Raw genomic sequence first — 15,537 nt, 5'->3', positions numbered from 1 at the left:
ACCTACAAAAGGAAGAAAATTTTACTTTTTTTTTTAATTTAAAAAGGAAAACCTGCAAAAGATGGGCCTCTTACAAAAAATTAGGTTGGATGACTCTATTATGACTGAAGAACTAGTGAAATGTTAACAATACAAGAACTAACAAAATTGAGAAGGGAAGGTATCTTTAGTCAAACTGCTGAAAACTTTTTTTTTGTTAATTTATTTTTGTTGACACCTATTGAACTTCAACGTCTAATTAGCCTTTTTGACAAAAGGGGCAAATATATTGAATCTTTTGTTAAAAGTTTTTTTATTATGGAATTAGTGCTCACAAACATCTAAGAGGTCCTCCAACAAAACCAAAGAACAACAAACTTGACACTTCTAATGTAGAAAATGAGCAGAAAAAATATTTAAACACATACAACTTTGAAGGCCGCCTTCATCCATTACAAGCCCAAAAATCCTTTCCAGGTTACTTTTAAAGACATTATCACAGAGACTTAGTTTTTTATATGAAAAATGTGTGATAGAAAACTTGTATAGAAATAAGAGTACGGAAGAGGGAATGCTTGGGGCATGACACTTTCTGCTGCCAAGTATGGTGGATTGTGTCTTCTGCTTAAACACATTTTTGCCAATATGTAGTCTCCACTCACATGTGCACTGGATAACCACATTCATGTGCTCCCTGACGCATACCACCCAAGGACATGCAGGTGAGAGGCCAATGTATTTTTAACAGCATGGTGTTGACATTGAACTTCCTACAGGAAATGCTGATCTTACTCACTCTGAGAGCAGCACACGGTGCATGACAACTGCTAAGCAACAGATAGCAGAAGGGAGGAAATATTGTTAATACTGTAACAAATGCGTGGCCCCATAGGACATTTTTAACTGTGCTACACACCAACCCTTCAGAACTTCTCAGCTCCTGAACCACCTGCTTCCATTGTAACGATTTGTTCACTTGCATGAGTATAACATGTAAGCAGCAGCTACACCTAAGAAAGTTTTTCTTAGATTGAGGCACGACAGACTTTATTGATGCTTTTTATTTTTTAGAAGCGAAACCTGAGGGGAATCACGTTTCTCCCAAGCTCCGACTGCTACTTAGTGTGATAACTGAATGTGTAAAACCATCTGCTGTAGAGTCATCTGGTAGTGACTGAGGGTATATCTATGCTACAAGCGCTGCAGTGGTACAGCTAAATTGACCTATATTTTAGGTGTAGAACAGGCCTGAGACTGCACTAATGTCACTGATCATTTGAGCTAAAGAATAATCTCCACTAGCATTTAGCAGAATGCACAATGACACCGTTTGGAAAAGAAGTCAAATTACTACAAGAGAAAAAACATGGAAATGTGACCAGTAAGGACCCCTTATCTTCTACCATATATTGTAAGGCTTTATGTAAGGCTTTCCAAACATAAGAAATTTATAGCAACTTTTCAGATATATTTGAGGGCCAAAGCTTTAACATCTGCACTTCACCAGCCCCCATGTGGAGTCCTAGGCCTCATCATGCAGAAATTAAAAGTTTTTTTCATATTTAAGCCCAGAGTTGAAATGTGTCTTGTGGAGCCAATATTCAGTCTGTTACAGATATGTTAAGACTGGATTTACATAGGAACATAGACCACTGGTCCAGTCTGGTATGGCTATCTAGTCCAGTATCCTGTCTCTGACAGTAACCAGTACTAGCTGCCTCAGAGGAAGTTGCAAGAAATCCTGCATTAGGCAGTTATAGAATAACCTGCCTTTAGGGTTATTTTCCTAAATTCATTGTTAAGAGACTTACTTGTACAACAAAGTAGGAGGTTTTCTCTCTTTTCCAAGTTCTTGGTGTTTTTTAAAGTCCTTGCTAATGCAACTCAGGGATTTTTTTTTAATCCATGTAAAATATCCAAATGTTTTGTTAAGTAATTTGAAAGTGCACAGAAGTCACACCACACTTTTCCTTTGCCCCAGTAACTGAAAGATGGTAATTCTCTCCCCTGGAGAATCTACCGAACTGATACACTTCTGTGAGGATAGTGGATCAATGAAGGAGCTGTACGTGCTGGCCCTGCTGCACGTCCTATGGAGCACTCAGGAGATCAGGCAGAATAGGAGATTGAGCAGACCCTGAGATAGGAAGACTCACCACACAAGGAGACAAATCTCAGTCTCTCAGTGGACTGGCAGAAGCTACTTGGGTCTCCGGTTTTTGAAGTCAAACCTCCCTAGCTGAGAGTAATTGGAGAAGCTTTAGATTTACCGACAGACCTGAATGAATTGCTAGTGATGAGCTTTTGGGCCCAACAGTGAGTGAGGAAGCTGCTAGGTGTGTTGCTCTGCTGGTTTACGAAGCCTTCCCCTTCAGGCCTGAAACCGGGTAAGCACCTTTTCACTTTGCCCGACGGACTTGCTTGCTATCTCTCAGGCTTAGGCAATCCCTCCTCAGAAGCTGCATAGTAGCCAGCATAATAGTTGATTTGCTTTTTTGGTAATTTTCTCTTTCCTCCATTTTTTAAAAGGAAATTTTCTCCTCCAGCCCCACCTGCCGTGACTGTCAGCAAGAACAAATGGCATAAAAGGAAGAAGTCCTGGCTACTTCTAATTTAGTGACAGCAGAAATAGAGCTTGGTTCATTCTGTTTCAAGAGATATATAGACCCTTTTTACTTGGGCTACAGGTGAATGTGTTAGCAACATAGGCCACCTGACATACAGCTAAGTAGTTTTAATTGTAATATGTTCATGAACAATCTACAAACCAAGATTTAACACACTTTGAATAATTAATAGATTTAAGAAAATGTCATAGAAAGAGGCTACGTTCATGGAAAGAATTATTTACCTAGCTCTGTTGGGCAGTGTCCCTTGAAAATAAGCAGAAAATGCTGGAGACACTAAGTCTTAAAGGACAGCTGGCAAAGCACAAATACATTCCAGTGCCTGGATGCACAATTTCTTCTGGATTCTGGGACGGAACTTCGCACCCACTCTGCATCCAGGCTTATCATTCATCTAACAGCTTTATTTGGATATCAGATTGCACCACTTTTCCCCAAGTCTCTTTCGCCCCTTCTGTAAATTGATCCTGTACACCTGTCTGACAAATCATCCAAAAACTGGTTCAAGCTCTGGTGTAGTTTGGGATGTACTATGCATATAGGGCAGACTGTTGCTCTCTCTCTTTGGAGCCACATTATGGAGGGGAAAGAATAGTCACAGCTGTACGGTGGGACCTGAGACATCCTGCTGGATGATGGGGGTGGCGGTGGTGGAATGTGATTCTATGGTGAGAATATGCCATTGTGGGTGGGAGGGTGGCATGCTGGGCAGTATAGCAGACAGGTCAAGTTCAGTTATATCTGTGCAACACCACTAGAGTAGCAGGTTTGCACTAGTGTAAAGAGTGGAAGTATTTGGGCCTCTAAGCAGAGCCACAGAACTATGGACTTCCCAAATGAGACCTGTGCATACAGCAAAATCTCCATCTTGCAAGGCCACAGCAGGGCCTACCAGGCATTTAATAATAAGATAGAACCAATAATAATTGGTTCTAAGCTGCTCTTCCAAAGTCAGTAACACACTTTACCTAGACCTCAGAAAGGCATCAAATTCTTCCTTACTTCAAAGACAGTCAGAAATTGCTTTCAGTCCGATTCTTCAGAGGCTGTTCAGACAACGATGCCAAACCTGCAACCAAAGGGCCCACACCCCAGGCAGAAACCAGCTGAAAGTTTCCTGCTCACGTTATGCCACATGGGATGGTGCACAAGCTTTCATGCTGGCAATAACTTGAACATCCTAGGGAATCAGGATGTCTCCCTCTTTTATTGTAGCCCTGGCTCACTGCAGATTTTCCTCCCCTCCTGTCTGAGGACACTTCTATCCACTTACTTACTCCAACACATACATCAGTTCTTAACACATTCCCTATTGCCCCAACCCTCCGAGCTGGCAATGCATAAGAACTTGGGATAGTTAAGAAAAACATTTCATACCAAATCCTGGGACTTGTAGCTGGGAGTGGATGGAATAACATTTGCTTGAACCAGCCCTGTGATAAATATGTGCTGTGCGCACACAAACTTTGCCCAACAGGTGACTGATTAGCAGTTTGCCAGGTGCCCAAGGGCTGCATTTAATTGGTATAAAATGGAACTGATTGTAGCCACTCTAATCTTTAACACAAAGCTTGTGGCCAGGATGCTCAGATTGAGAGATCACTGCATGCTGGGCCATGAAGTCTCCATGGGCTGCATCTTATGAGACTGCACTTTGGCAACCCTTGGTTTAGCAATGGCAGACACACCACCTTTGGTGTGCACTGGCTTTCAGGGACTACATTAGATTTCTAAGAGCAGGCGTAGCAGCAGGAGCTATCAGTACAAAATGAATCTCCGCCCCCACCCCGCACATCATTAGAATTGCTCACAGACATGCAATGTTTTATTTGCTGCCAGAATTAGCAGGCTAACAGCCATGGTTAATATTACACTGGCACAGTAAGCATCTTAAATTAACATTTACTACCTGATGCTCAAATCATAACAAGAGTGTCTCTGTACTGGCCTTCACAGTGATTATGGCAAACCGTAAGAGTTAAAAACCTGAGTGATCACTTTGCTTTCAATCCTTAACAAGGGTTCTCCTTTTCGCGGTGAAGCCTGATGTATCATGGGTCCCTGGCCTTCCATCCAATTACTACTTTCCTTTCTTCCCTTTCTTTTTGGGGGAGTCAGGCCAGCTAAAGCCACGGAACTCCAGGCAGGCAGCAGCATTGTGAGAAATGTAGTAGGCATTGAGCATGGCAGCTGGGCTAAGGATATCCACTTCGCTCACGGGCTTCTTTGTCTTCTTCCTGGAGCCTTTGGATTTGCTGCGTTTGGATTTGCCACTTTTACCTGCCTGTAAAAGCAGAACAGCAACAAAACACCCAGGGATTGCAAATAGATCTGGATCACGATTGTGTCAGTGCCATCAACAAGAACTCAAAGCACCTCACTCCTACATTGCAATACTACCTTGCTCATCCAGTACTGGGGTCCACATAAAGCTATATTGCTGCACCAAAATCATGATCTGCAGCACCCCCAGTGACGTTAGTCCAGGGTCTCTTGGCCACAGACTATTATCCTGGGTGTGTGGATTTTGTTATATGGACTAATGGCTATGACATAGTAGGACAAACCTACCAAATTGATATCTACTCTATGGACCAGGTTAGATTGTGAAAAGGTCACCAGAAAAGAAAGGCTGCATAGATATTTTTGCTAAAACTGGTGGATTAAAGTGAGCAATCTAACCAGTCAATTAGTGCTCCAAACTGTGTTTATATCTAGTTAAAAAAGTGTATCTGCACAGGCTGAACGTTGCTAGTCCATACAGAACAGGTGGTTACTCAGAGCTTCTTGAATGAATGCACTAAAATGTCATTCTGAAGCACATAAAATGTATGCTGTATCACCATCCTCTACTCTTTGTCTGTTTGTCTTGAGACTGTAAACCAGGATGGTACAGCACCCAACCAGGGCCTTTGTCTGCTCCTATAATATAAATATATACTACTACTGCTTCTAATAGCAAAAACATAACTACCTGCTTTAGGGAATACATCTATAGTGAGCAAGTATCTATTTAATACTCACCGAGAGCCTGATCAAAACCCTGCTGAAGTCAATGGAAAAACTCCAATCAAATTGAATGGGTTTGGCTCAGGCCCTTAGCTCCAATGCTGCCACAGAGGACAGATTCTCTGCATATGGTCATTTTCAACATTTAAAGATATAGTCAAGAAACTGTAGAAAAAACACGCAGGAAATATGGAAACACCTCAAGATGAGCAAATGCAATGAGGATAAGGAAGTGTGATGTTTAAGGCTACAGCACAGGTGCAGAGAATTGAATAATGAGCTAGTTTCAAGAGGAAAAGAAGAGTAGGATTCTTGAATACCTAAGTGCTTAAAGGCTCTTGGACTTTGGCCTCATGCCAAACATCACATTCTCTGCACATTGGTAGCCTGGTGTTACTGCCTACCTAGCAATGTGTTATATAGATAATTTCACATGCTCTTCTGAATGACTAGATTGATGCATTCTTCATAAGAAATCCATCAGTTGATGCACAAGAGAAACAAATGACTTTGATTCTGTTAGAAACGTTATGAACAACGTCATCACTTCAGGAGACAACTTTATCACTATGGGAACAGGAGTGCATGTACCACATTTTTACAGCGTAAACTGTGCGAAGTACTTCCATGGCTCAGTACACGTCAGCAGAAGAGAGGCATAAATGGAAACTCAGTGACACAATCCTGGAACATGACCCATCTAAATCAATCCACAGATAAACATGAAGGAATATGTATGGTAAAAATAAGAGGAAATGCTATTCAAATGAAACACACAGAGCCAAACTGCAGCATCCCCAGAAAGAGTAAACCAATCCCTCCCTGAAGAAAAATGCAGAGCACAAGCTGTAGGGCAGTGGTTCTCAAACTTCTGTACTGGTGACCCCTTTCACATAGCACGCCTCTGAGTGCGACCCCTCCTTATAAATTAGAAACACTTTTTACATATTTAACACCATTATAAATGCTAGAGGCAAAGCCGGGTGTGGGGTGGACGCTGGCAGCTTGTGACCCCCCATGTAATAACTTTACGACCCTCCGAGGGGTCCCAACCACCAGTTTGAGACCCCCTGCTGTAGGGAATGAAGGATTAGGATACAACACTACCTGTCATGTGGAAAGCAAACTGTTTGCAATCAGACATCTATTAGCATAAATGACAAACTTTCATACAAGTAGTAGTTGCACAGCTATAATTTGCTGAATACTCATTGTAATGGAACCTGTATGGTTTATCATAGAATCATAGATTATTAGGGTTGGAAGGAACGTCAGGAGATCATCTAGTCCAACGCGCTGCTCAAAGCAGGACCAATCCCCAAATGGCCCCCTCAAGGATTGAACTCACAACTCTGGGTTTAGCAGGCCAATGTTCAAACCACTGAGCTATCCCTCCCCCCAATGACATAAGTGCACTGCTTACGTAGATAGATTTTTAAGCAACCCTCCTGAATTACACTCCCATACATTTGTGCCCTGAAAACTGATGCACTGGCAAATTTTTGAAGCGCAGTTACTTTACTGCTGGAAGTTAGTCCCATAGTATTAAAGTGTGCACAGCATTTTGTGATCTTTCACAATGAAAGACACTATATTTAAGTACAACTTGTTATGGGGCCACACAGTTATTCAGGAGATGGCAATTGTCTCCCCACTACTGCTCTCCTTCGTTGTGAGAGATGCCTCTAACCTCCCGCTTCTTTGCTTGCCCACAATCATTATTAGCAGTGAAGTACTTTCATTATTTCTGATGAGCTCTGGGTCCCCATTTCCTGTCTCTCCATTAAACTGCGGAACAGGAAGCTGAAGTCTGCGTATTCTGCTGACATGTTGCAACATAACCTAGAGGATTCCAACCTAAGGATCTCTTATAAATTTCTAAGGCATCCAAGGGCTGCATCTCACTTGTATGGCATTGAACAGATTGTGGCCCTCCCTCATCTCACGGAGGTATAGCTCAGACAGTTCACAGATCCAAACAAGATCTAAGTAGCTATTCTATTCCGGTTCTTATTCCGTGCACAGCACCACAGTATTTTGGCACCTTCCGAAGATGTTGGACATTTCTACTCTTGCGGAAAGTGCAATGGAATCTTTATTGACCCCATGTGGTCAGAATTTTCATGTTATGAAGCAGGTGCAATACTTTACTGCCTACTTACAAATATTGCAAAGCAGAAACTGGTGCATCCAAACATACAACTTAAAATGTAAGTTAGGTAGGTCACCTTGTGTTCATCAGCCTTGAAAATGAGCCTTTCAGCTTCATAATACAGTAGAACCCCAATGTAATGATCACTGGTCTTATAAATGACTAGTTATATGAACCGTTTTTATCCCTTGATCAATAAGGTACACAGGTATTTACTTGAGTAAGGAGTACAGGTCAGGTGCACTCACAGCAAGGGTGTACTGACCTTCCTTACACATTGGTCAAAGTGCCTTAGCAACATAACAAAAGTGCTGTTAATGAAGAACATGTTGACATCCTTTCACATTTTGATGTCTTCAGGCACTGGAAATCCCTTAGCAGTGGTTTGATGGACAAGAAGACGACGATGCAGTGTAACTTGGTGGCAAAGAAGCAGTTCTTTTAAAGAGAAATCAGCTATTTATTTAACAGGGACACCACAGCACAATATGTTCATACAGTACTGTATGAAGTAGTGAAATCCATCTTCAAGACTGGAACAAGAATATTGTATACGTTTATTACCATTCATTATGTACACTATCACTGAACATTAGTAAGCTAGTTTATGCACCCTGTCTACTCTAATTTTGAACTCCTGTGCCCAATTAGTTCAGATTGTACTGCATAAATATAATTGTACATTAAAAAAATTAATTTGTATTACCATGGTAAGTCCTTTTATTGACCTGAACTGATGGACTCAGCATGAAGACCTGAAGATAGACCCTGCAATATACAAATCATGCAAAGGGTTACACACTATGCAGATATCACAGTATTGCTCTCTATTCCCGCCTCATCCCTATGGCTATTTACAAAAAGGAAATGGAACAGGTAATAAAATGAACTCCCCCTCAAAAAAACTTCAATCTTCTACAGATAACTACAGTAGGCTAGAACTCTTTTAACTGTAAGTTGCAAAAACAGATCTGTTGAATCATCTACACCGGTAGTTCATGATTCCATAGTCTGCTAAAGATTTCCTGCTTTGCTGTAAGACAAGACAGGAGTTGTCCTCTGTTGTAAGAGACCATCTGAATATCAGAAGTGCAATGAGTTAAGAAAGAAGGTGAGGGAAGAGACCTAAATTGCAGCTCACTGTGTTACACAGATAGCAAACTGGGAAAGAACCTAGTGGTCGTAGATGTGCAATAGTTCTGTTAAATTACTACAGTTTATGGTTAACAACCCTTCCCCTTAATAATCAACTTCAGTTCCAAAATTGCATTTGTGATTGGAGAGGGAGGGAAACATTCTCTCCTATCAGGAGAATTCACTTGCCAAAGAAACTTTCTCACACGTGATCAGCAATGCACCCGTCGTGTCCAAGGAAGTTAAGCAGCACTGTCTGGAACAGGTTATCGCTGGAGGATTTCAAACCAGGCTAACCCCCCCAGGTAGGGGTGGTTGAGGTGCACTGAATCTTGCCTGAGCGCAGCAGGAACGGACTAGATGGCCTTTGAGGACCCTTCCAACCCTACACTCAGGGCCTGCGCTTCCATTGAGGCGAACTAGGCAATCGCCTAGGTGCCAGGATTTTCGGGGGGCGGCATTTTGCCGGGGTGGGGGCAGCAGGCAGCTCCGGTGGACCTGCCGCAGTTGTGCCTGCAGAGGGTCTGTTGGTCTGCGGCTCCAGTGGAGCTGCCGCAGGCACGGCTGCAGCAGCTCCACTGGAGCTGCAGGAGTGGTGCGCGGGGCAGCAAAATGGCCCTGCGCCTAGGGCGCGAAAAACTCTAGCGCGGGTCCTGCCTGCACTTCTGCGGTTTATTTTCTCCCTGCAGAAAGGCGAGTGAGGGCTGCCTGCAGTGCTGTCCATCCAGGCCTCGCACTCGTTCCCCAGTCGGGACCGCCCCCTCACAAGCCCAGAGCCGCACATGGGAAAGAGCAGCTTCCACCTTACGTCCAAGCCCCAAATCAGGCATGTAACCGCGGAGCCGCCCCGCCCCCAGGGACACCGCACCGTTGCAGAGCCCAACGAGCACCCCGCGCGCTGGGAGCGATGGTGCACGTCTGGCCGGGCACACGCTTCCCCCGCCTCAGCGGAGCCACCCATCGCCCCCCGGCGCGCGTGCAAACACACCGCCTCGCCTGCACGGGCTGCGGCCCGGAGCGCGTGGCACCACCGCTCGCCGCACCCGCGGCCGCTCGCGCTCTCGCCGCGCGCCAGGGCGGAGCAGCCAGTGTGGCGTGGCCTCTCGAGAGTAGGGCGGGGTCTCCCTTTGTATACGCCTCTCACGTCCCGTTACCAAGGAGCGGCGAGGCTCGGCCAGACCGCCGCCCGCCCCGCCCCGCCGCCCTGCGCAGTCGTCTCGTCTCCAAATCTGAGGGGCGGGAAAGCGCTTCCCGGGCGTGGGGGGCGGGTGTTCGCCCCTCCCCCCTCTCAATATGAGAGAGTCCGTAGGATAACAGCGCAAGGGCCGCCCAGCCTCCCCCCACCCCCCCCAAAGCGCTAGGGGCCGTCAGCCTCTCCCCCCACCCCCCCCAGCGCTAGGGCTGTCCACTAGGCCTTCCCCCCACACACCCCCAAAGCGCGCTAGGGGCCGTGCCAGCCTCATCCCCCCCACCCCCCAAAGCGCTAGGGGCCGTCCCAAGCCTTCCCCCCACCCCACCCCCAAAGCGCTAGGGGCGCGTCCAGGCCTCCCCACACACACACCCCAAGCACTAGGGGCTGACCAAGCCTCTCCCCCCCAAAGCGCAAAGGGACCGACAGCCTCCCCCACACAGATCCCAAAGCGCTTAGGGCCCGCCTCTCCTCACCAACACCCCCAACCCCAGCGTTAGCGGCCCCACAGCCTCACCACCCCCACACCCCAAAGGCTAGTGGACTGACCAGCCTCCACACACACACACACACACACACCACACACACACACCAGATGCGCAAGGACCACCCAGCCTCTTCTCCCACACACATCCAAAGCGCAAGGGGGTTGCCACCTCTCCCCCATACACATGCCCCAAAGCGCTAGGGGCCTTACCCAGGCCTTCCCCACCCACCCCACACACACCCAAAGCACAAGGTGCTGCCCAGCCTCTCCCCACACACACACAAAGCGCAAGGAGCGACCAGCCTCCCCCCCACGACACGTCCCAAAGCCACCGGGGCGATCCAGCCTCCCCACACAGCACTTCCCCAAGCTGCTAGGGGCACCAGCCCCCCTCAGCGCACCCACTGCCAAGCCAGCCGACCGCCCCTTCACACCTACCACACACCCAAAGCGCAAGGGTGGACCAGCCTCCCCACACAACTTTCCCCAAGCGCTAGGCGACCAGCCCCCCCCGCACACTGCCAAGCGCAAGGGCCGACCAGCCCCCTTCACACATACACACACCAAAGCGCAAGTGGGCCGACCAGGCCTACTCTCCCCCCACCGTTCCCAAAGTGCAAGGGGCCAACCAGCCTCCCCCCAACACACCCAGAAGCGCAAAAGTGGGTCGACCAGCCTTCCCCCACACACTTCCCCAAAGCGCTTAGGGCGACCGAGCCCCCCTCACGCCAACTGCCAAAGCGCAAGGGGGCCGGACCAGCCCCCTTCGCAATACACACACCCAAAGCGCAAGTGGCCCGACCAGCCTCTCTCCCCCCACACACGTTCCCAAAGTGCCAAGGGCCAACCAGCCCTCCTCCCAACACACCAAAGCGCAAGGGGCCGACCAAGCCCCCCCCACACACTTCCCCAAAAGGCTAGGGGCGACCAGAGCCCCCTCCACGCACACTGCTCCCAAGCACAAGGGGCCGACCGCCTCTCCCCCCCACACAGATCTAGAAGGTGCATGGGGCGACCAGCTCCCCCTAACACACCCAAAGCGTAAGGGGCCACCAGCCTCCCCCAAACACAACCCAAAGCGCAAGGGGTCGACCAGCCTCCCCCACACACACTTCCCCAAAGCGCTAGGGGCGACCAGCCCCCCTCACGCACACTGCCAAAGCGCAAGGGGCCGACCAGCCCCCTTCACACATACACACACCCAACTCCCCCCCCCCATTCCCCCAAAGCGCAAGGGGCTGACCATCCATCACCCCACGCCCTCAAAGTGCAAGCGGCTGACCAACTTCCCCCCGCACACACACACACAAAGCATAAGGAGCTGACCAGTCTCCCCCACCCCTCTAAAACACAAGGGGCTGATCTGCCTTCCCTCCCACCCTCAAAGCACAAGGGGCTGCTGTGTCTCTCCTGTAACCCCCAAATTGCAAGCAGTTGACCATGACCAGCCTTCCCCTCTGCTCCCAAAGCACATGGGGTTAATCAGTCTCTCTGCCCCACAAACTAAAGTGCCAGGAGCTGACCAGCGCTCCTCCCCTGTCCCGCCCCAAGGAAGCCACACAACCCCTATTCTCAGTTTTAATTAAAATAAATGAGGAAAATTCTTCTTTTTCAAGGATGAGGGTCAAGTCTCACCTCACAGACTCCTGTTAAAGTACTAGAGACCCAAAGTGGGTCCTTCCTGGGTGACTGGGCAACAGAATGGCAGATGAAATTTAATGTTGGTAAATGCAAAGTGCTGCACATTAGAAAACATAATCCTAATGATACATACAAAATGATGGGCTCTAAATTAGCTGTTGCCATTCAAGAAAGAGACCTTGGAGTCACTGTGGAGAGTTCTCTGAAATCATCCACTCAATGTGCAGTGGCAGTCAAAAAAATGAACAGAATGTTGGGAATAATCAAGAAAGGGATAGATACTAAGACAGACAATATCACATTGCTGCTATATAAATCCATGGTATGCTCACACCTTGAATACTGCATGCAGATGTGGTCGCCCCATCTCAAAACAGTTATATTGGAATTGGAAAAGGTTTAGAAAAGGGCAACAAAAATGATTAGGGGTCTGGAATGGCTTCCGTATGAGGAGAGATTAATAAAACTGGGACTTTTCAGCTTGGAAAAGAGGCAACTAATGGGGATATGATAGAGGTCTATAAAATCATGAGTTGGTATAGAGAAAGTAAATAAGGAAGTGTTTACTCCTCATAAGAACAAGGGGCTACTGAATGAAATTAATAGGTAGCAGATTTAAAACAAACACAATAAAGTATTTTTTCCACATAATGCACTGTCAACCTGTGGAACTCCTTGCCTGAGCGTGTTGTGAAGGCCAATACTATAACTGGGTTCAAAAGGGAGCTAGACAGATTAATGGAAGATGGGCAGGAAGGGTGTCCCTAGCCTCTGTTTGGCAGAAGCTGGGATTAGGTGACAGGGCAAGGATCACTTGATAATAACCTGCCTGTTCATTCCCTTTGGGGCACCTGCCATTGGCCATTGTCAGAGGACAGGATACTGGGCTTGATGGACTTTTGGTCTGATCCGCTATGGCCGTTCTTATGTCCTTCAGGTGACCTGAGGAAGAGCTTTGCAGAGCTCAGAACCTTTTTGCTTTCCCCAGCCGTTGTTAGTCCAATAAAAAAATATTAACTCACCCATCATACCCAACACAGCTAACATTCCATTACTATCTGTTTATTTCACTGGTAGGACAGTTTAGCCCGCAGTTTCCTGCCTCACCTCATTTGAAAGAGGGATAGCCACAGCAATGGCATCATTCAGGGTACGTCCACACTACAGGATTATTCTGATTTTACATAAACCGGTTTTGTAAAACAGATTGTATAAAGTCGAGTGCACGCGGCCACACAAAGCACAATAATTCGGTGGTGTGCGTCCATGTACCAAGGCTAGCGTCAATTTCTGGAGCGTTGCACTGTGGGTAGCTATCCCATAGCTATCCCATAGTTCCTGCAGTCTCCCCCACCTATTGGAATTCTGGGTTGAGATCCCAATGCATGATGGTGCAAAAACAGTGTCATGGGTGATTCTGGGTAAATGTCATCACTCATTCCTTCCTCTGTGAAAGCAACGACAGACAATCATTTCGCACCCTTTTTCCCTGGATTGCCCTGGCAGACGCCATAGCACGGCAACTATGGAGCCCATTTTGCCTTTTGTCACTGTCACTATAGGTGTACTGGATGCTGCTGACAGAGGTGGTACTGCAGCGCTACACAGCAGTATTCATTTGCCTTTGCAAGGTAGCAGAGATGGTTACCATCCCTACTGTACTGTCTACCATGCTGTTGTAAATTGGCGATGCAATGACGGTTATCAGTCATTCTGTATCGTCTGCTACTGTCATGGGTGCTCCTGATTGACCTTCGCTACGATCAGCTGGGGGTGCAAAGACAAAAATGGAAATGACCCCCCACGTCATTCCCTCCTTTATGTTGTATCTAAAAATAGAGTCAGTCCTGCCTAGAATATGGGGCAAGTGTACTAGAGAACCAGTGTACTAGAGAGCACAGCCGCTCCATGTCAGATCTCGCATAATGATGAGCTCTGCCATTGCTATCGGCTGCCTAGCGGTTCACCTCAAATCAACCGGCACCCGTTTGCTTAGCCCATGTCCCCCAACCTCCGGGCTACCGTTGCGGTTTCCCCCCATTTGTGATGGAATAGTCCAAGTAATAGTAAAGAAATTGGTAGTGAAGGATTAAAGAAACAGCAGACTTTGTGTAGGCGACGATAAAATGAAGGGGAGGCTAGCCTCCATAGCTGCTGTGGATTTCCAGGCAGGACATTAAATGGTGGTGCGCTGGGGGAGGATGCCCAGCAATCCCACTGCTATCGATAGCTCCGTATTCCAGGGCCAGTTACATAAGTCCAGAAAGACATCCTTTCTTTTCATGGACATGGCAAGCAGGGGGAGCCTGCATGGTAGCTCAGCCCCCCAGTTGCTTCATGATGCAGGCAGCTATCCGCCGTTCTGTACCAGCTGCCGGGATAACCAGGAGTCATTTCCTATTTTTTAAAGAGGCAGCCCCGGCCGTCCTCACCTGAGAGTGCAGCCAGGAGCACTCACGGCGATGCCATGACGAAGGACGGCTGACCAGTCCTTCTCCACTGTACCATCTCGCCACCTGGTAGGAGGGAGAGGATGCTGCCCGTCGGCTTGCACGACGCGTCCTAGCCAGCATACAGCAGACATAGGGTGGACATTGAAAAAAAGTCAAGAAACGATTCTTTTCCCTTTTCTTTCCGGGCGCGGAGGAGGAGGGGTAAATTGATGAGCTATACCCTGAACCAATCACCGGACAATGTGTTTGACCCTACAGGCATCTCGGAGCTCAGCGCAATGATGCAAATACTTTTTGGGGACTGCGGGATAGCTGGGATCCCTCAGCCCCCCTCCTTTCCTCTTATGAAGTCCATTTGAATTTTTGGCTTTCCGTTTGTCACACAGCACTGTGCTGTGACTCTGTATCATAGCCTGGGAAGTTTTTTTCAAATGCTTTTGGCATTTCATCTTCTGTAACGGAGCTGCAGTAGAACAGATTTGTCTCCCCATACAGCGATCAGATCCAGTATCTCCCTACAGTCCATGCTGGAGCTCTTTTGGATTTGGGACTTGCATCCGCACCTGTTGCTGATCAGAGCTCCGCGCTGGGGCAAACAGGAATGAATTTCAAAAGTTCACGGGCTTTTCCTATCTCCTGCCCAGTGCATCCGAGTTCAGCTTGCTTTCCAGAGTGGTCATTAGTGGTGCAGTGTGGATACCGCCTGGCCAATACATCGATTTGCGGCCACACTAACCCTATGACCGATATGTTATTTACCGATTTCAGCGCTACTCCTCTCGTTCGGGAGGAGTACAGAGAACCAGTTTTAAGAGCCCTTTAATCGATTAAAGGCCTCGTATATGGACGTGGCAGGTGTAAATCAG

The 15,537-nt window shown here is 47.3% G+C and overlaps 2 protein-coding genes across 2 annotated transcripts in view; both read right to left on the bottom strand.

The window, feature by feature from the left end:
• Nucleotides 1-4,413: 4,413 nt before the first annotated feature.
• On the bottom strand, nucleotides 4,414-8,535 carry SMKR1 (small lysine rich protein 1). The gene is made up of 2 exons (XM_075063602.1): nucleotides 8,474-8,535; nucleotides 4,414-4,890 (listed from the first exon to the last, which is right to left on the bottom strand). Exons 1-2 carry the CDS (start codon nucleotides 8,474-8,476, stop codon nucleotides 4,687-4,689), a joined length of 207 nt encoding a protein of 68 aa, XP_074919703.1. The 5' UTR covers nucleotides 8,477-8,535; the 3' UTR covers nucleotides 4,414-4,686.
• The window catches only part of STRIP2 (striatin interacting protein 2), a 107,247-nt gene continuing 96,575 nt past the window's right edge, over nucleotides 4,866-15,537 (bottom strand). The window contains exons 21-22 of the mRNA XM_032780934.2: nucleotides 8,474-8,535; nucleotides 4,866-4,890 (exon numbers count right to left, since the gene is read on the bottom strand). Of these exons, the coding sequence (XP_032636825.2) occupies nucleotides 8,510-8,535 (26 nt within the window). The 3' untranslated portion in view covers nucleotides 4,866-4,890; nucleotides 8,474-8,509. The remainder of the gene's footprint in view (nucleotides 4,891-8,473; nucleotides 8,536-15,537) is intronic.

The sequence above is a fragment of the Chelonoidis abingdonii genome, chromosome 1, assembly GCF_003597395.2.
Source record: "Chelonoidis abingdonii isolate Lonesome George chromosome 1, CheloAbing_2.0, whole genome shotgun sequence".
NCBI classification, from domain to species: Eukaryota; Metazoa; Chordata; order Testudines; family Testudinidae; genus Chelonoidis; species Chelonoidis abingdonii.
The sequence above is the reverse complement of the archived record's forward strand: the minus strand, read 5'-3'. Positions and strand labels throughout refer to the sequence as shown.